The following is a 16,359-nucleotide window of genomic DNA, read 5'->3' as shown; positions in this document are numbered from 1 at the left end:
CCACTACTGTGATACTAGATATACCTTTCCATGAATACAACAGAAGAGGATAATCAAGTCACTAAAGAATATTTAATGAAGCAAAATACAGATATTACTTAATGAAATAATTAAGAGCGAAGGTGGGAAGTGTAATTAAATGTAGATTTGTTACAGCAGGGGTTGCTTTGATTTTTAACAGGAATAGGTACTTCCAGCCACGTGAATATGGAGGAAAATGATAAGTGCAGTGCTTATCATAGGTCAGCAGTGTATAAAGCATGTGCGGCTTTTGGTGAACCTCACAGAAAAGTATGAAAAAAAAAAAGAATCCTGAAATTGCCCTAAATTCTTTACATTGAGGAAAATATTTGGTCTCTTATCCTCAGCACACATAAATGCCCTCTCATGCAATCATATGTATCAAGATAGTCAGATCTGAAAAACCTTTATTTTGTCAATAGAAGTACCTACTGCATCTACCAGAAATAGGCCTTCATCAGGGAAGCCCATAGTAGCAATAAGGTTCTGTTCCATGCTTAAAATGATTGGCAGAGTAACTTCTATGAGTGCTTTTCTTTTTTTCTTTTCTTTTATTTTCTTATGTCTACCCATGCTCTACATTGTTCATATGATTTAAAGATATCTGGAGGAAAAATTGGAGATACATGTAGAGACCAAGGAGAGTCCAAATAACTCAGTAAACTAAAGAGCTACCTTCTTGATAGCAGCAGTTGCTGAATGTTGCTTAATGTGCTGTGGCACCTGTCAGGAATATAGACATTTGGAAGTGGCCAAAATATAGATGTTTTTAGATTTCTTTTTATATTTGTAAATTTTGTTTGAAGTGTTGAAAAAGAAATAGCACTATATGCAACCTTTCTGATCTAATTCCAATATTTTGCTTTCCTTATGTTTTCTAGTTCAGACCTATTCCCACAGCTACATCCCAGAATATGGTAGGTCTCTTCGGAGGGAGATAAATGGAGATGTATTGGCTCTCTTCTTATGCACAGATAAATGGAGAGTAGCACAGAGTTTCTTCTAGGAATAAATAACATGTTTACAAGCCATGGCTAAGCTGCAATATGTACAAGAAAAACTACCTGAAACAGATTCTTTCATGTCCTTTAAGTTGTGGTATACTTCTAATGGATAAAGTCTAAAATAAAACAAATGCAATTCTAAGGGAATTGCTTCTTGAATCTAAGGCAGCAAAGGTATCTTTTTGAACTGTATGGTACGATAATTTGAAGACATGGCTGTACCAGACACAACTACAATTTCTTCCAAATTGTGGACTGTTGTTAACTGTGTCCTCTTTTTTTTTTTTTTTTTTTTATTATTATTTTATTTTTGAGATATGAAATTTAGTGTGGGATGAGTCAACTTCATTTAGGCTTCTAACTACGTCTATACTTTTCAACTGAGAATTTACAGTGAAATTCGGCACCCTAAATGATGTTATCTAATGCTATATAGAAAATCCTGTATTCAGCCTCAAGAAAATACTTCTTAGGGGATGAAATGGACACTAAGCAGAGACAGTCACAACAGTTTTATAAAAGTACCATAAATTGGTACCATTTAGTCTGGCAGTCCTGATAGGATAGTAGGAAATCAAAGAAAAGAACAAAGACAGAAAGGGCAGCAGTGAACTGCAGTATTTCCAAAAACTAACAAAAAATAGTCTGCATTGCACAAGGTGAAGCCTTTGAGGAATTCAAAAGTAAAAAGACAACCAGATGAACAGACCAAAAGGTTAATTCTCTGGCCATGTTTTGACTGAAATATATGAAATGACACATCTGGGGATTCCTGAGGGAATGATGAAATAATGAAGGCTCGAGAAGTTTGGGACATGAGATGAACATTGGAGCTTTATCTGTTTTGAGGAGCAGTGACAAAATCTAATTGTATGTAGAAACAGTGAGAAAGGATTCAAAGCCTCCTACTGAAGTCTAACCAGAAGCATAGTGATTTAAGCAATATGAGAAAGGAAGCAGAAAAAGGGGATTTATTTTCTGCCTTCATTTGGAAAAAATAAAATAAATATTGGTTATAGTCCATAGCTAAGAAATTCCCACTAGTGTTATCAGAAACTGATTTTAATTTCAAATATTACACTATTAACTCCCATTCTTTTAAGACTTTATAAATACAGTTTTTCTTAATGTATTAAGAAAATGTGTTAATGTATTAATGTATGCAACACTCCATAGATTAAAATATTTAGTCCCAATTTAGATGATTGATCCCAAATGCAAATGTCCAGACTAATACTATACAGTAGAAGTACACCTGCTGTACATTTTCAACACTGCTGCAAAACAACTTGGTTTCAGGTATTTTGCTTTTATTTATCTGTGGCAATGTTAAATGTGTGTGAATTCCGTTCTGCATTTAAAAGAACAAGGGAATTAGGAAAAAAAGTCCCTGCTCTGATAGCAATGGTGTTGATTTTATGCCTGGAGGCTGTTATTACAACTAAATTACTTCAGTTGACAAAGAACCAATTACATGCCACTCAGCCTCGTCTCAGTTATCAAGCTTTGAGAATACCTTTCTCATAACTGACAAAAATATTTACAAAAACCACTGACTGATTTACAGTTTGTGCTAGCTAGCAGTACTTGCAGAATGATATAGAAAATTATTTAATTTTCTGAAATATTCCAGTTGAAAATACTCTTAACGCATTAAATAGTTCAGTATTTTCCATCTAAAAGTTAAAAGTGCCATTGTATTATTCCATACACCTCAGAAAAGGCTACAGAAACAGCATTTATTTTATTATTATTATACGTGAATGATGTTAAACCTTGGAAAAACCTTCACGTGTTAGTGCAATTTCTGCCAATCAAATAAATGATTGTTTAATGAAAATGAAAATAATTCCATTTTGTTTTTGTAGATAATAATTATCTCTTGTAGTTATGTGTCCTAACAGAGTGGCACTAAGCTGGTAGTTGCACCCAACAAAAGACATGTCCTTCTAACATACAGTTGCAATGGAAATATAAGAATTTATGCCTTCAGAATAGGAGGGCAGTATTTGGACAGTACTTTTAAAAATGTTTCAGAGAGAAGAAAAGAATTTACGGAGTTAATGTGTGATATTTTCTGAGTATGCAAGACAGGAAGAAAGGTAGAAAGGCATACAGTGCATCCATTTATTTTTATTTTATTATTATTATTATTATTATTATTATTATTAGTATTATTATTATTTAGTATGCAGATAATCTCAACTACACATTTGAAATGGAAAACCGTATTTGAACATACAGTAAGAATAACTAATTGGCTAGAGATTACTTTCAACATCAAAGTATTTTCATATAAATATTTTCTGGGTTTACACTTTTAAGGTTAACATTAATATAACAAATCCAAACATAATTATTAGTATAACACAATACTTAATTAGTTATTTAATAAATCTTAGCTTTGGGTCTGAATTCCTAAGCAATTCACAGGGTTCATGTAATCAAATTCTGAAATACAAGCATAATGTTAAAACTCATCATAAACTGATTCTGTTTCCCTTTATAGTGTGTTTTATCATGTATAAAATTGCAGTGTTCTTAAAATACATAACAAATAATTAGAGCTGCCTAGGAAACTCTGTTACTCTAGTAATACATGAATTTCATGGCTTGACGCTTAACAGCTTTCTACAGGCACACTGATGTTGCAGAAGTGACTGATTATTCCGCAGAACAGAAGACTTGCTAAGAGATATGCACTTAGGACCTTCAGCGGATGCATGCTTAGAAATTTGGCAGACGCATAGTCTATCAAGATTACTAATGTAGTGTTTAAAGAAATCATACTATTTTAGCAAATGAAAACATTCATAAGTTATCAGGTAAATAGACCTAAGAAAACAAAGGAATACTCCATTTCAAAATATAATGGATGAAGTCTCATTGAATATTCCTTTACTCTGAAGTACAAGCAACTCTGTAAGATTACAACATTGAAAGTCTGCACCTTTCAGTAGTTCAAACTTTATTTTATTTCTGATGACAAAAGAGCCTAACCTCACACTTTAAATGAATGATTTTAACTGTTTTGACATTTTTTAGAATATCTGCAAAACTATATATATATTTTTTTTAAATTTCAAAGTAAGCTTAATTACATATTCTCAAATTAAATATTCATGCATTAGAGTAAAACCAGGAATGATTAGAAAGCTTATTTTTTAATATAATAGATGTTATGTATAAGTATCTGTATTTTAATGTCATCCATTTTTATAAATTGCCACTGCTACTTTTAATGTCTTTCAGGCTTAATTCATTCAAAAATATCGAAATGCCACACTTCATTTGCATAATTTTCATACCAAATTTTGTTTTATAGGCATAATGGAATATAAATTTTGACAATGAAAAGATGTACAGAGTGAACACAAAAAAATTGTCTAAGTTTTATTATTATTATTATTATTATTATTATTATTATTATTATTATTATTATTATTATTATTATTATAAACTATTAACCCTTAAATTGGGGAAACATTACTTCAGGACATAAACTGCATATTTCTATTCCCAGATCAGATGAAAAGCAAATGTTTTAAAATTCTGCTTAATGTAATCCTAATAAAGCACTACTAAAAAAAATGCTTGTTTTTTTTTTCAGTCCAACTAGTAGCCATAAAAGCTAACAATATATTTGCAGGTTGCAATCACAACTGCCTGGCTGATAAAAAGTTAATGCGTATTATTAAGGACATTACCAAATGCCTATTTAACACTGATAGACATGGGGCATCAACTGCCTAACTAGGAAGCCTGTTCCAGTGTTTGACCATTCTTACAACAAAGAATTTTTTCTGACTATCCAGTCTGAAGCTTCCCTGGTGCAGCTTTGTGCCAGTCCAGTGTATCCTATCATTGGTTACCAGAAAGAAGAGATTAGCATGTCCTTATCCTTATCCTGAGGATAAACTGTAGATAGCAGTAAGGTCACTCCTTAGCCTCCTTTTCTCCCAACTAGATTTCTTTTCTCCCAACTAGATTTCTCCCAACTCACTCTTCTTAACCTCTCCTCATACAATGTGCCTTCCAGCCCTTTTATCAGCCTTCTTGCCCTCCCCTGGATGCATTCAAGTACCTTAACATCTTTTCTATATGGTAGACTCTAAAACTGCACACAGTATTTAAGGGGAGGCAGCACCAAGGCTAAATACAGTGAGAGAATCCCCTCTTTTGACAGGCTGGATATGCTGTGTTTAATGCATCCCAAAATGCAGTTTACCCTCTTGGCTGTCAGGGAACACTGCTGGCTCATGTTGAAATTACTGTCAACCAGCACCTCCCTTTCTGTCGAACAATTCTCTAGCTACTCATCTCCCTGTCTGTACCTGTGTCTGGCATTACTCCATCCCAGATGTAGAACCCATAATTTGCCTTTGTTGTATTTCATGCCATTGATGATCACCCACTGTTCCAATCTATCTAGATCCCTCTGCAAGGCCTCTCATCCCTCCAGGAAATTAACAGCACCTCCCAGTTTAGTATTGCCATTGAACTTGCTGAGGATGCATTCCACTGCCTCCAGATCAAAATGTTGAACACTGAACATCAACAAAAATATTGAACAAGACTGGCCCTCAGACAGAGTCTGGGGGAACACTGCCAGTGACCATCTTCCAGCCAGAGATTGGTCATTTGAGCTCTGGCATGAGTCCATCACCCAGTGCACTGTGAAGCGGTTCAACTCCCATTTGGGCAATGTGTCCAGAAGGACGCTCTGACTGATGGTATCAAAGGCCATACCAAAATCCAGAATGATTACATTCACTGACTTCCCCTCATCCACCATGTATGTGACCTTATCATAGAAGGAGATGAAATTACTAAGGCAAGCGTTTACCTTTATGAAGCCATGTTGACTATGTATGACAGTTGCTTTGTTCTTTAAATGCCTTTCAGTAGCATCTAGATAATCTTATCTATAATAGTTCCAGGTATTAGGGTTAAACTAACAGGTCTGTAGTTTCCTGGGTCTCATCTCTAGCCCTTTTTGTAGAGTATTATTGCATTGGCTCACTTCCAGTCAGCAGGGACCTGCCCAGACTCCCAAGACATATTATGGAAAGGAGACCAGCTATCACATCTGTTAACTCCCTCATACTCTGGTGTGAATCCCTTCAGGTCCCATGGTCTTATGAATATTCAGCTGATACAGCTGGTGTCTTACAGTTGTGTTGCCCACAACTGGAAAGTTGCTGCTCCTTCTGTCATGGGTGTCCATCTCTGAGGACGAGGCAGCCCAAGATCTACCATGGATTTTAAAAAATGGTAAAAAAAAAAAAAAAAAAAAAAAAAAGGCATTAAATGATTTTTCCTCATCCTTACTTGCTAGGTGACCTTCTTTGTCAAGTATCAGTCTAATGTTTTCCTTGGAATGGAAAAATTTCATTCACTGGAAAAGGTGAACAGAAACATGAATCCATTTGCATTCCTTAGTGCAGCAGAAACATTTTCAATACATTATATAGGTCATTTTGCCAAAGGATGGACTAACTAAGGAGACATCTCTTTCTCATAAGAGTAGTATCTAGTATCTAGGTGTCTTTGTCCTGCTACACAAAAGCACCATTTAAACCTGCCAACTGGCAGCTGCCAACCACAGGTAAGTAGTTTCATCCCAGATCAGTTCCTGCTACTCTTACAGGCCTTTAAAAGGTCCTCATGCCCTTTTTGCATCCTGGTACTATAAGAAACTCATATGAGGAACAATATTGATATTGTTATTAAAGAGTTTTCATTTTAGGTCTGCATTTCAATTTGGTTAGTAGGTCAGAGCAAATCTCTGTGTAGAGTATGTGGTGAATAGCAAAATATATGAGCTTGACTTCACATGCTACACAGATTAGTTAAGAACTTGCTGGAGCTCCTGGGCTCCTGTATCTTTTCACAAGACAGCTTTGCAGAGTGCACAGGAAGATTGGTTGCACAGCACACAGCCAGTCTAATCTAGTTAATAAAATAGCCATTAAAATAACAGGGACATTATCCATGCATGTGACAATGCTTTGTAAATAATTTTTCATGAATGTATTTCACTTAATTGTTTGTATCCAGAATCAATTTAATTTTACTGAATTAGGAACAGCAGGATGGGGATTAGTAAATTAAACATAGGTATCTGGTATTACATTAATGCTAGAGAGTGTCTTGGCTTTCAGATATTACTAAAGAGGGCAGGAGTCTCATGTGCACCTCGAGTCATATCTGACCTATGAGGATCTCTTAGGCTGCTAAGACAACAGAATCTAATGCTTAGATCTGAAAGCACTGGAAGTAATCCCATAATGTCTTAAGTTTTCTATATATGCAGTGGAGAAAGCATATTCAGTGATTCAGATAAAAGCTACATAGCAAGCTTATAGTATTTTATTCTGAGTTTTGAATTACTTTGGAAATTCTTGTTTCTTTTCCTACAGATGGAAAATCCATAAAACTAGAAATTTAAGAAATATCATTGAAGACAGTATGAAGGCAATGGACTGGTTTAAACTCAAAAAGAGGGGACTGAGAAATATCTTTCTATTTATGAAGATCTTTATAAAGTCTTTCTCTGTGTCCATTTTAATGTTAATAAAATCTTTTTAATAATAGCCATAATATTACAATGAATTTCATTAAGAGCTATCAGAATGGCATATGTAATAACAGAGATGAAGGAAGTTACATGTTGATGTGTCTTCTAGCTATACAGTTCTATGACTTGTATGTTTTTAAGAAAAGTTAGCAAAAATAACAACTCTAAAATTAGCAAATATTACAAATATTTTTGCAGTCCATGATGACTACTACTTATGTGCCTGTAGGCTATCCTTTAATGAAAACTAAAAATCAAAATCCTATCTAATCTGTGAGGTAGTTTTCTTAAAGAATTAGCAGAAAACAAATCCAGCACTAAAAAGAATCAGATGCATCAGAGTTCTCTGAAAATCTCAAAGACAAACTTTTTGTTTGTTTGTTTGTTTTGTTTTTAAATTGTCTCAGAAAATAGCTATGAATTTGATACAATGGGTAGCTATACAAACTGTGGGTCTGTATAGTTTCCATAATTTCATAATTGCATGTGGACCTGCTAAGGCATATCATGCCCCTGAGAACACTAGTAGAATGTAATTGTCCTGAACAGCCCCAGCTGGGACCTTCCCAAATACCCTGCCCATTGTCCAACAAGCCCCATTTCAGCTCAGCCCCAGGCACTCAGCTCTAGCCTGAGCTATGCTGTAGATGTGCCTGTTTATAGTACTGCCTAAGGCCCTGTCTCAAAAATGGACCTCAGCTCACAGGATCCTTTGTATGTACATTGCAGCCTCGTCTCTGGCCTTGTCTCTAGGCCTGCCTCCTGATGTTTCTAACTGGGACCCCTGGCCCTGGGCCTGGTCAATTGCTTTCAGTGCCTAGGGCTCTTGAGGGCAACAGGTTAGCAGGGCTCAGCCTGCTCTGCTTAGATGCTGCAGGACTGTGCTCTGCTTAGTGAGGGCAGTGCCTACACTTGGGGTTGTTTTCAGCCCTATTCATTGCTACCCGCATGAAGCAGCCTTGTACTTGCTGCTCCTTGATATAACATAGTCAATCTTCATTATATTAGTGTGTCCATCAGCTGTTCTAGACATTATTTTTTAAAGCAGCTAAATTCACTTGTATTGAAAAGGATAAGTTTTCACACAACCTTGTGTTTTTCCTTTCAAGATTTGTCTTTAAGAATAGCATCAAGGATATACTGTTCATTTCTACCACAGAAATTTAAAACTATTTAATAACATCCAATTGATTTAAGAACAATGAATAGCTTACTGAAAGTACAAACACTTAAATGCTTCCTCTAATAGACTCTAAATGTTAGGTGGATTCTTCTGATGTAGCTGTGGCATAATAGATAAAAAAGCAAAGTACAGAAATTTAAAGTAATACAATGATATTAAAAAAGTATGCTATTTTCCCATTTTGGACAAAAAAAGAGAGAGAAAACTGAAAAGCAGCATATATAGAACATATTAATGTGTAACTTAAAAAACTACTGGAAGACCAACATTGGTGATGAGTGTTAATTGTGTTATTCACTGCTTGCATATGTATAGAGCAATGGTGGATCAATATCTTGCTATGTGAGTTACAGTATAATTTCAGAACAAAACAAAACGACAAGAAAAACAACAACAAAAACCACACATCTTAAGTATACAGCAGTCAATGTTGTATAGATACAAAACCTCAAGAGGCAATATTTCTCATCTACTTAGAATTCTCGGCAGCTGTCTTCCCATTTTTGTAAGTACCCGAACAAACAAGACTTTTAATGAAGGGTATGTTTGAATAAAGGCAACCTTTTAACAAATACTTCCAAGAAGTGCTTCTATTAAGCCAGAATGAAGCACAGCAGTATTTGCTTAGAAATCCAAGTCATTAATCATGAAAGCTAGAACCATTTGATGCTAAGCACTGATTTTGTTATATGGAATAAAATGAAGATATGGAAGAAGAGAGTCTGACAATGACTTCTCAAGTGAATAGAATTATGTTTGTTTGATACACTGAATCACAGCAAAGCAATATAGAGTATTGTCACATGACCAAAATGATGGAATAAAGGTTTTCATAAAACTTCTAAATTTTTACAGGTCATACTGCAAGCTGCCAAGTCTGGCACAGGCCGAATTCTCTTGCTGGTAGCGGAGACACCAAAAAAAGTCTCCATATTAAAGTCTCCATCACAAGTACAGTTAACAGTTCAAAAGGGAAGAATGTGCCGTACAATGCTAAAAATATTATATATTATACATAAATATAATTTATACATAGTATATAAAATAATATATTGATTTTTGATATGCAGATGCCCAAGTCTTGGATTTTTTATAAGCTTCTTTTTATCAAATAAGAGTGTGCAAGCTGTTCATATTGAAAAATCCCTTTACAGTGCCTAAGGAGACCCTAGATAATAGAATGTAAAACATTTGTGAAATACTGATAGACATCAGACTAAAATGATAATTTAGGCAGAGGAGACAGCTATGAGTTGTCTATGTAAAATTTGGTTCTGAAATAAAAACGGACTCTAATTCTGTATCAAAGAGTACCCAGGGATTCATTTATTAACAGCAGAAAAAACAAGTTGGTGGCTGGGTACTCATGACTTGTTTTCAAACTTGTGAATCCTGGTACACATAGTATAATAGTTCCCAGAGATTTACAGAGCCCTGAGCAGGAATGACTTTGGTTTTACTCTTAAATTTATCTACTGCTGCCTTTGATATTTCCTCTGAAATTGAATTTAATACTTATGAAGAAATTGAAGCACATGTGGATATGTAAAAAGGTTGAATTACATAGCATAACAAAACCAAAATGTGTCTTTCTAACATCATGCTGAGATACTCTTCACTGATTCATAACATGCAGTTATGACTGAACTTCAAATCTGTTCTATAATATAAAAAATCACAGGATCATAAAACCCTAGACAAAATATGAACATAGAAATACTAGAGTAGTGATAACATTTTTATAAATTTCTAGTCTTTTATTAATTGTTTTTGTTTTATACTCTATGAAAAAAAAATATGTTCAGTACGTATGATAATGAGCTGCACTACATTAATAGTATTGTGAAAATTCTCTTGACTTTGAATTTGCTTCTCTTGGAATACTATCATATAATACCTCTCTGACTGATAAAATAAGAAAAAAGTACTTTCCAGTAAGATGTCATCTATATAAGTGCTCATGCTCACATAAGCACAGAATAGTTGAGGTTAGAAGGGATCTCTCAAAGTTATCTACTCCGATCTCTCTGCTTGAACAGGGTCACTTGAAGTAGGTTGCCCAGGACCATGTGTGGATGGCTTTTGATGATCTCTGAGAAGGGAGATTCCATGACCTCTCTGGGCAACCTGCTGCAGTGCTCCATCACTCTCGCAGTGTTTCCTGATGTTTAGATGGAACTTCTTGTGTTCCAGTTTGTGCCATTTCCAGTGGACACCACTGGAAAGACTCTGGATCCAGACTCGTTGCAACCTCCTTTTCAGGTATTTATATACATTGTTGAGATTTTCTGTGAGCTTTCTCTTCTCTAGGCTGAACAGTCCCAGTTCTCTAAGCCTTTCCTCATATGAGATGTGCTTCAGTTCCTCAATGATCTGTTCCTTCACAAGACTCTCTCCAGTATGTCTATGTCTCTCTTGTACTGGGGAGCCCATAAGTGTACCCAGAACTCCAGATATATATCACCAGAGCTGAGTAGAGGAGAAAAATCACCTCCCTCAGCCTGCTGGCAGCACTCTTTCTAGGGCCAACAATACAGGATATTGTTAGCCTTCTTTGCCACAAGATTTACTCCTGGCCAGTTTGGTGTCCACTAGAATCCCAGGTCCTTTTCTGTATAGAGGCTTTCCAGCTGGGTAGCCCCCAACATATACTAGTACCTGGGGTTATTCACCCTCAGGTGAAGGACTTTGCAACTACCCTTGCTGAACTCCTTGCAGTTCCCATCAGACCATTCATGTAGCCTGTTAAGGTTCCTCTCTGAATGGCAAACTGCTCTTGCAGACTTTCTCTGCTGTGTCAGACATTCCTTTCAGTTTCGAGTCATCAGCAAATGTGCTGAGGGTACATTCTGTCCCATCACCCATGTCATTAAAGGAAATGTGAAGCAGGACTGGAGCCAGTGTTGTCTACATCATGAATTGCTGGCCTCCAGATAGACTTAATTCCACTTCTTTCCTCCAGTTCTCAGGCACCTCTTACAATCACTACAACCGTTCAAAGATTACTCAGGGTGGCCTTGAAGTGCACAAGAACTTGAGAGGGGACACAGCCAGGACAGCTGGCCAGAATGACCTTAGGGATATTGCATACTACATGACATCATGCTTATCAATAAAACTGGGATGATGGAGGAGGAAGAGGGGGATGTTTAGAGTGACGGCATTTATCTTCCCAACAAACTGTTACGTGTGATGAGCCCTGCTCTCCTGGAAGTAGCTGAACGTCTGCCTACTGATGGGAAGTAATGAATTAATTCTGTGTTTTGCTTTGTTTGTGTGAGTGGCTTTTGCTTTACCTAGTGAACTGTCATTATCTCAACCCTTGAGTTCTCGTACTTTTTACCTTTCTGATTCTTTCCTCCATCTCACCTGGGAAGTGTGCAAGCAGCTGTGTGGTACTTAGCTGCCTGCCAGGGCTGAAATATAACGTACATGTAACTTCATCTCTCTGTGTTCTGACAGCGTCTATATTCCTCCCAGGTTACCTGTCCTTGCTCCTGGCTTCTGTGTATTTCATTTTTATGCCTGAGTTTTACCAGGAGCTCCTTCTTCATTCATGCAGGCCTGTTTGCATCTTTGCTTGACTTCCTGCTCATTTGGATAGACTGATTTTGAGCTTGGAGGAGGTAATCCTTGCCTATCCCATGGGACTCATTCAGGCACATTCTTGAAAGGGCCAAAGTCTGTTCTCAAATCCAGTTTGGTGATCTTGCTTTTTACCTCCTCCCCTGTCTAAGGATTTTGAACTTTGCCTTCTCACTGTCACTGCATGAATACTGCCTTTAGCCTTTAGATCTCTAACAAGTCCATCCTTGTTTGTGTGAAGTCAAGCAAAGCACTTGTCCTTGTTGATTCCTCTGTTACTTGGGTCAGAGAGTTGTCATTGATGAACTTTAGAAACTTACTAGTTCATGTATTCCCTGCTATGTTGTCTCTCCAGCAGATAACAATTTTTGAAGTCCCCACATGAAGACCAGCAAAGCACCAAATCAGAACTGAAGTTTCATTAGTGTAATGAATATATATTAGGATAGATTTTGTTCAAAGAAGCCAAATACTTTTCCTCTTTTCTTGCAGACATTTAACTGGTCTATGTTTATCTTTATGGAATTTAGGTCACCCCAAGCACAATTCTGCAATCCTGTTTTTTTTTTTTTTTTTTTGTTAACTATAAATTTTGATTATTTTTATTTATTTATTTATTTCTTTTAGGCCTACCTCAGATGCATATACGGATACTTTATTTCAGACTAGAGTCTAGTCTAAACTTGCTGTAACTGATAAATGTTCCATATAGTCAACAGTAGTAGCAAAAAAGCACAATAATGATGCATTATAATTTGCATGAATTGCTCATGACAGAAAGCAACAGGTAAATGAAAGGGTGCAAATGATGAGCTCTGAGTGGAAAAATTAATACTGTTCAGAGTTGCCTACTTATAAATAAAAGAGCATAGAGAGGAAATACCATATATTATTAAAGGTGTATTCAAATGACCAAAAAAAATACATGCTCAAATTGGGGACAACAAATCCATAAATGTTTATCAATTACATAAATATATGTATATGCATATGTGTACAAATGAATATAAACATATTTTAAATTATAAATATCAGTGCAGAAATGTTAAAAGTGAGCTTAGCTAGCCAGGATTTATTATGAGAAATTAGCACTGAATTTGCAATTACTTAATGGTTCAGCACTTCAGCACTGACCCAAAAAGATCTAAATAGATGTATTAGCCCAATGGTTTAACTGGAACTTACAACTATGTTATGTGTGCTGTAAATGTCTCCCTGAACTAGAGCAAGAACCCTGAGTAAATTGGAAGAGTAAATTGTAAATTAATGATGAAAAACATTCATTATCAGTTGGTACAGATGGCACTATGTATATTATATTATCTATTTATATCACCACCAGTGATATTATACCACACATTATCAATAAATATATAGAAACATTCAGTGCATTGCTATTTGTGCTTGATCATACAGATTAAATGGAAAAGCAACATTTTAGTGTCACTGAGAAACATGAAGAAGAGCTTCTGTCTTTCACACAAAGTCTGAGTATCAGAGTGTTCACACAAAATGGAAAATTAGTACAAAAAGGAATCACATTATCAGCTTTATGCTGATCAAACACAGTGCAGAAATCTACAGACTTGCATCCTAGGACTGATGTCTAAAATTAGTAGATGCTCTAAAATAACTCATCTATCTTTGCTGAGAGAGTCTGAGCAACTAAGTCCAATAAAGCTGTTTATACATGTAGAGAATGGTACTGCTGATCTCATTACTCCTTATACTTTCCTGTTTCCTGTACCAAAACATTCATTCCATCACGAGATTCTGACGACCTGTTTATGACTGAAACCGCAATACCTAAAACTGCCTAATAGGGAAAATAAATGAACATGATTGAAATTGTGTTTTGGAACTTGATCATTTTTTATTGCCAAAAGCATCAAAATTTATGTTCAGAATTGGACAGTTAGTAGAAGGAGGGTCAGCAGAAGAACAGTTAGGAGATACAATGAAAGAATTTCCATACTAATTCAGTTAATACTCTGTCAAATCATATATACTTTCACGTATACACATGTATACACATAGTTCTTATAAAAAGGTCTTATAAACATTGCTGAGATAGAGTTGGACAGGCACATTTGTAGTACAAGGCACTTCAACAGTGAAAACTTACCTTTGAACCCTTCAGCACAATGGCATGAAAAGTGATCAATTAAATTCACACAGGTAGCTCCGTTTTTGCAAGGTGAACTTGAACATTCATTAATTTCAACTTCACAGAAGGGTCCTTCATATCCAGGCATACAGTTACAGCTGTAATTATGCAAGTGGTCCTGGCAGAAACCATATTCAGAGCACTGGTTTCCAATGCAGTCATCTATATCAAGTTCACAGAAAGTACCAGTGTAACCAAGGGGACATATGCACCTGTTGTTAAAAAGAGAAAATTAAAAAAGGCAGTCTCTGATAGCTGTGTATAGGTCAATAATGTCTAACAGTGTTAACAATATTTTTACTTTTAATTACTCACAAATGAATTGGATTCTTTTCTAGTCTTCATTCTTTACATTTAATTAGTCACCAGGTAACTTTGTTTCACATAGACTGCTTGGAACTAAATTAATTAAATGGAACTGTGCAATAATCAAAATCGTATGAATTTAGATGGGACAAAATAGCAGCTGTAATAGCTTCTAAAATCAAACTTCCAATGACAATATTCAAATAGAATCAGTGTGATATCAGATTAGAAAATAATTTCAAAACTGAATCTTACAGTCATATGAAACAAAGTGACTGATGTATAAAGCTAATCATGCCCAAAATAGTGGCAGTAGCTCAAAACAGTGCGCTGCTACAGACTAATGTTGCACAACAAGGCTTTTTTCTGTTATTGTTTGCTCAACACATAGCAATATACACACATACATTAATACAAACAGTTTGTATTAATTAAACCTATTAAACTATTAAACAGTGTTCTAGTCCTCTTAATAACGTAAATTCTTGCTGTAGATTAAGATGTCATTTATTGAAGATTACAATATCTAAGAATCATTCATTTATTTTTTATAATCCAGACTGATCTTTAGTGGTGATAGGATCACAAAACTCAATACATATTTTAGAAACATAATCTATAATGATCTACTTAAAATTCTAAATGTATATTTACAAATAACATTAACACATAATATCATAAATGGAAAGTCTACAAAGAAGGGCCAAAATACTTTAAAATAAATATACTAGTAACTGTCATTATCTAAAATCTGTATTTTATGGGTAATATGTCTATTTTTCAAGAAAAAGAGTTTTTTTTTTTTTTTTTTTTTTTTTTTTTTTATGAAGCAAAATCTAAACTAATCAGGTCTTTAATTTTAATGCATTTTCTGCTAATTAATAGCATTAACGATTAATAGTTACCTTTTACGTTGATATCTTGTACATATAACAGTAATATGTACTGAGTGGATTATATTGTGTGTTTTTCTCAAATTTAACATATAATGACATAAGTAGAGTTCCGTAGGCTTTGGATATTAGCATCTGACTGTATTTATTTGTACCTCCAGCATTTGTATAAGATACTAAATTATACAACATGTTTGATTTATATTATCATTTTATCTCTAAGTTATTCTATGATTTTTTTCTTGAACACAGTTTTGTTAAATGCTGTGCTGGTGTAACAGTGATGTAGCTGAACTTCAAATACCTTTTCCTGTCTTTCTTATGAATGATATGAAGTCCAATGATCTCTAAGTAATTAGGTCCTTTACTCTAGGACTAGGAAAATATCATCACCACATTAGATTTTAATGACTATGACCTTGCATTGGTACTTCAACAGTACTAAAATACTGAACATGGTATCAAAAGCTTTGAATGGTAGGTTGATTTGCAGTTTTAATTTTCTGTAAAACTAAAATGCTTCCCTACAATAAATTTAAAAAACACAAGCCAAGAAAAAACAAGCAAACAAAAAAATGAAATATTAATCTTTCAATGACATACATATACATATACATATA

General features: G+C 35.0%; 1 protein-coding gene across 1 annotated transcript in view; it reads right to left on the bottom strand.

Annotated features, from left to right (window-relative positions):
- Positions 1–16,359, bottom strand: part of EYS (eyes shut homolog) — an 830,760-nt gene that overhangs the window by 704,833 nt on the left and 109,568 nt on the right. Inside the window, exon 10 of the mRNA XM_068678264.1 lies at positions 14,499–14,752. Within this exon, the coding sequence (XP_068534365.1) occupies positions 14,499–14,752 (254 nt within the window). The remainder of the gene's footprint in view (positions 1–14,498; positions 14,753–16,359) is intronic.

The sequence above is a fragment of the Anas acuta genome, chromosome 3, assembly GCF_963932015.1.
Source record: "Anas acuta chromosome 3, bAnaAcu1.1, whole genome shotgun sequence".
In the NCBI taxonomy this organism is placed as follows: domain Eukaryota; kingdom Metazoa; phylum Chordata; class Aves; order Anseriformes; family Anatidae; genus Anas; species Anas acuta.
The sequence above is the reverse complement of the archived record's forward strand: the minus strand, read 5'-3'. Positions and strand labels throughout refer to the sequence as shown.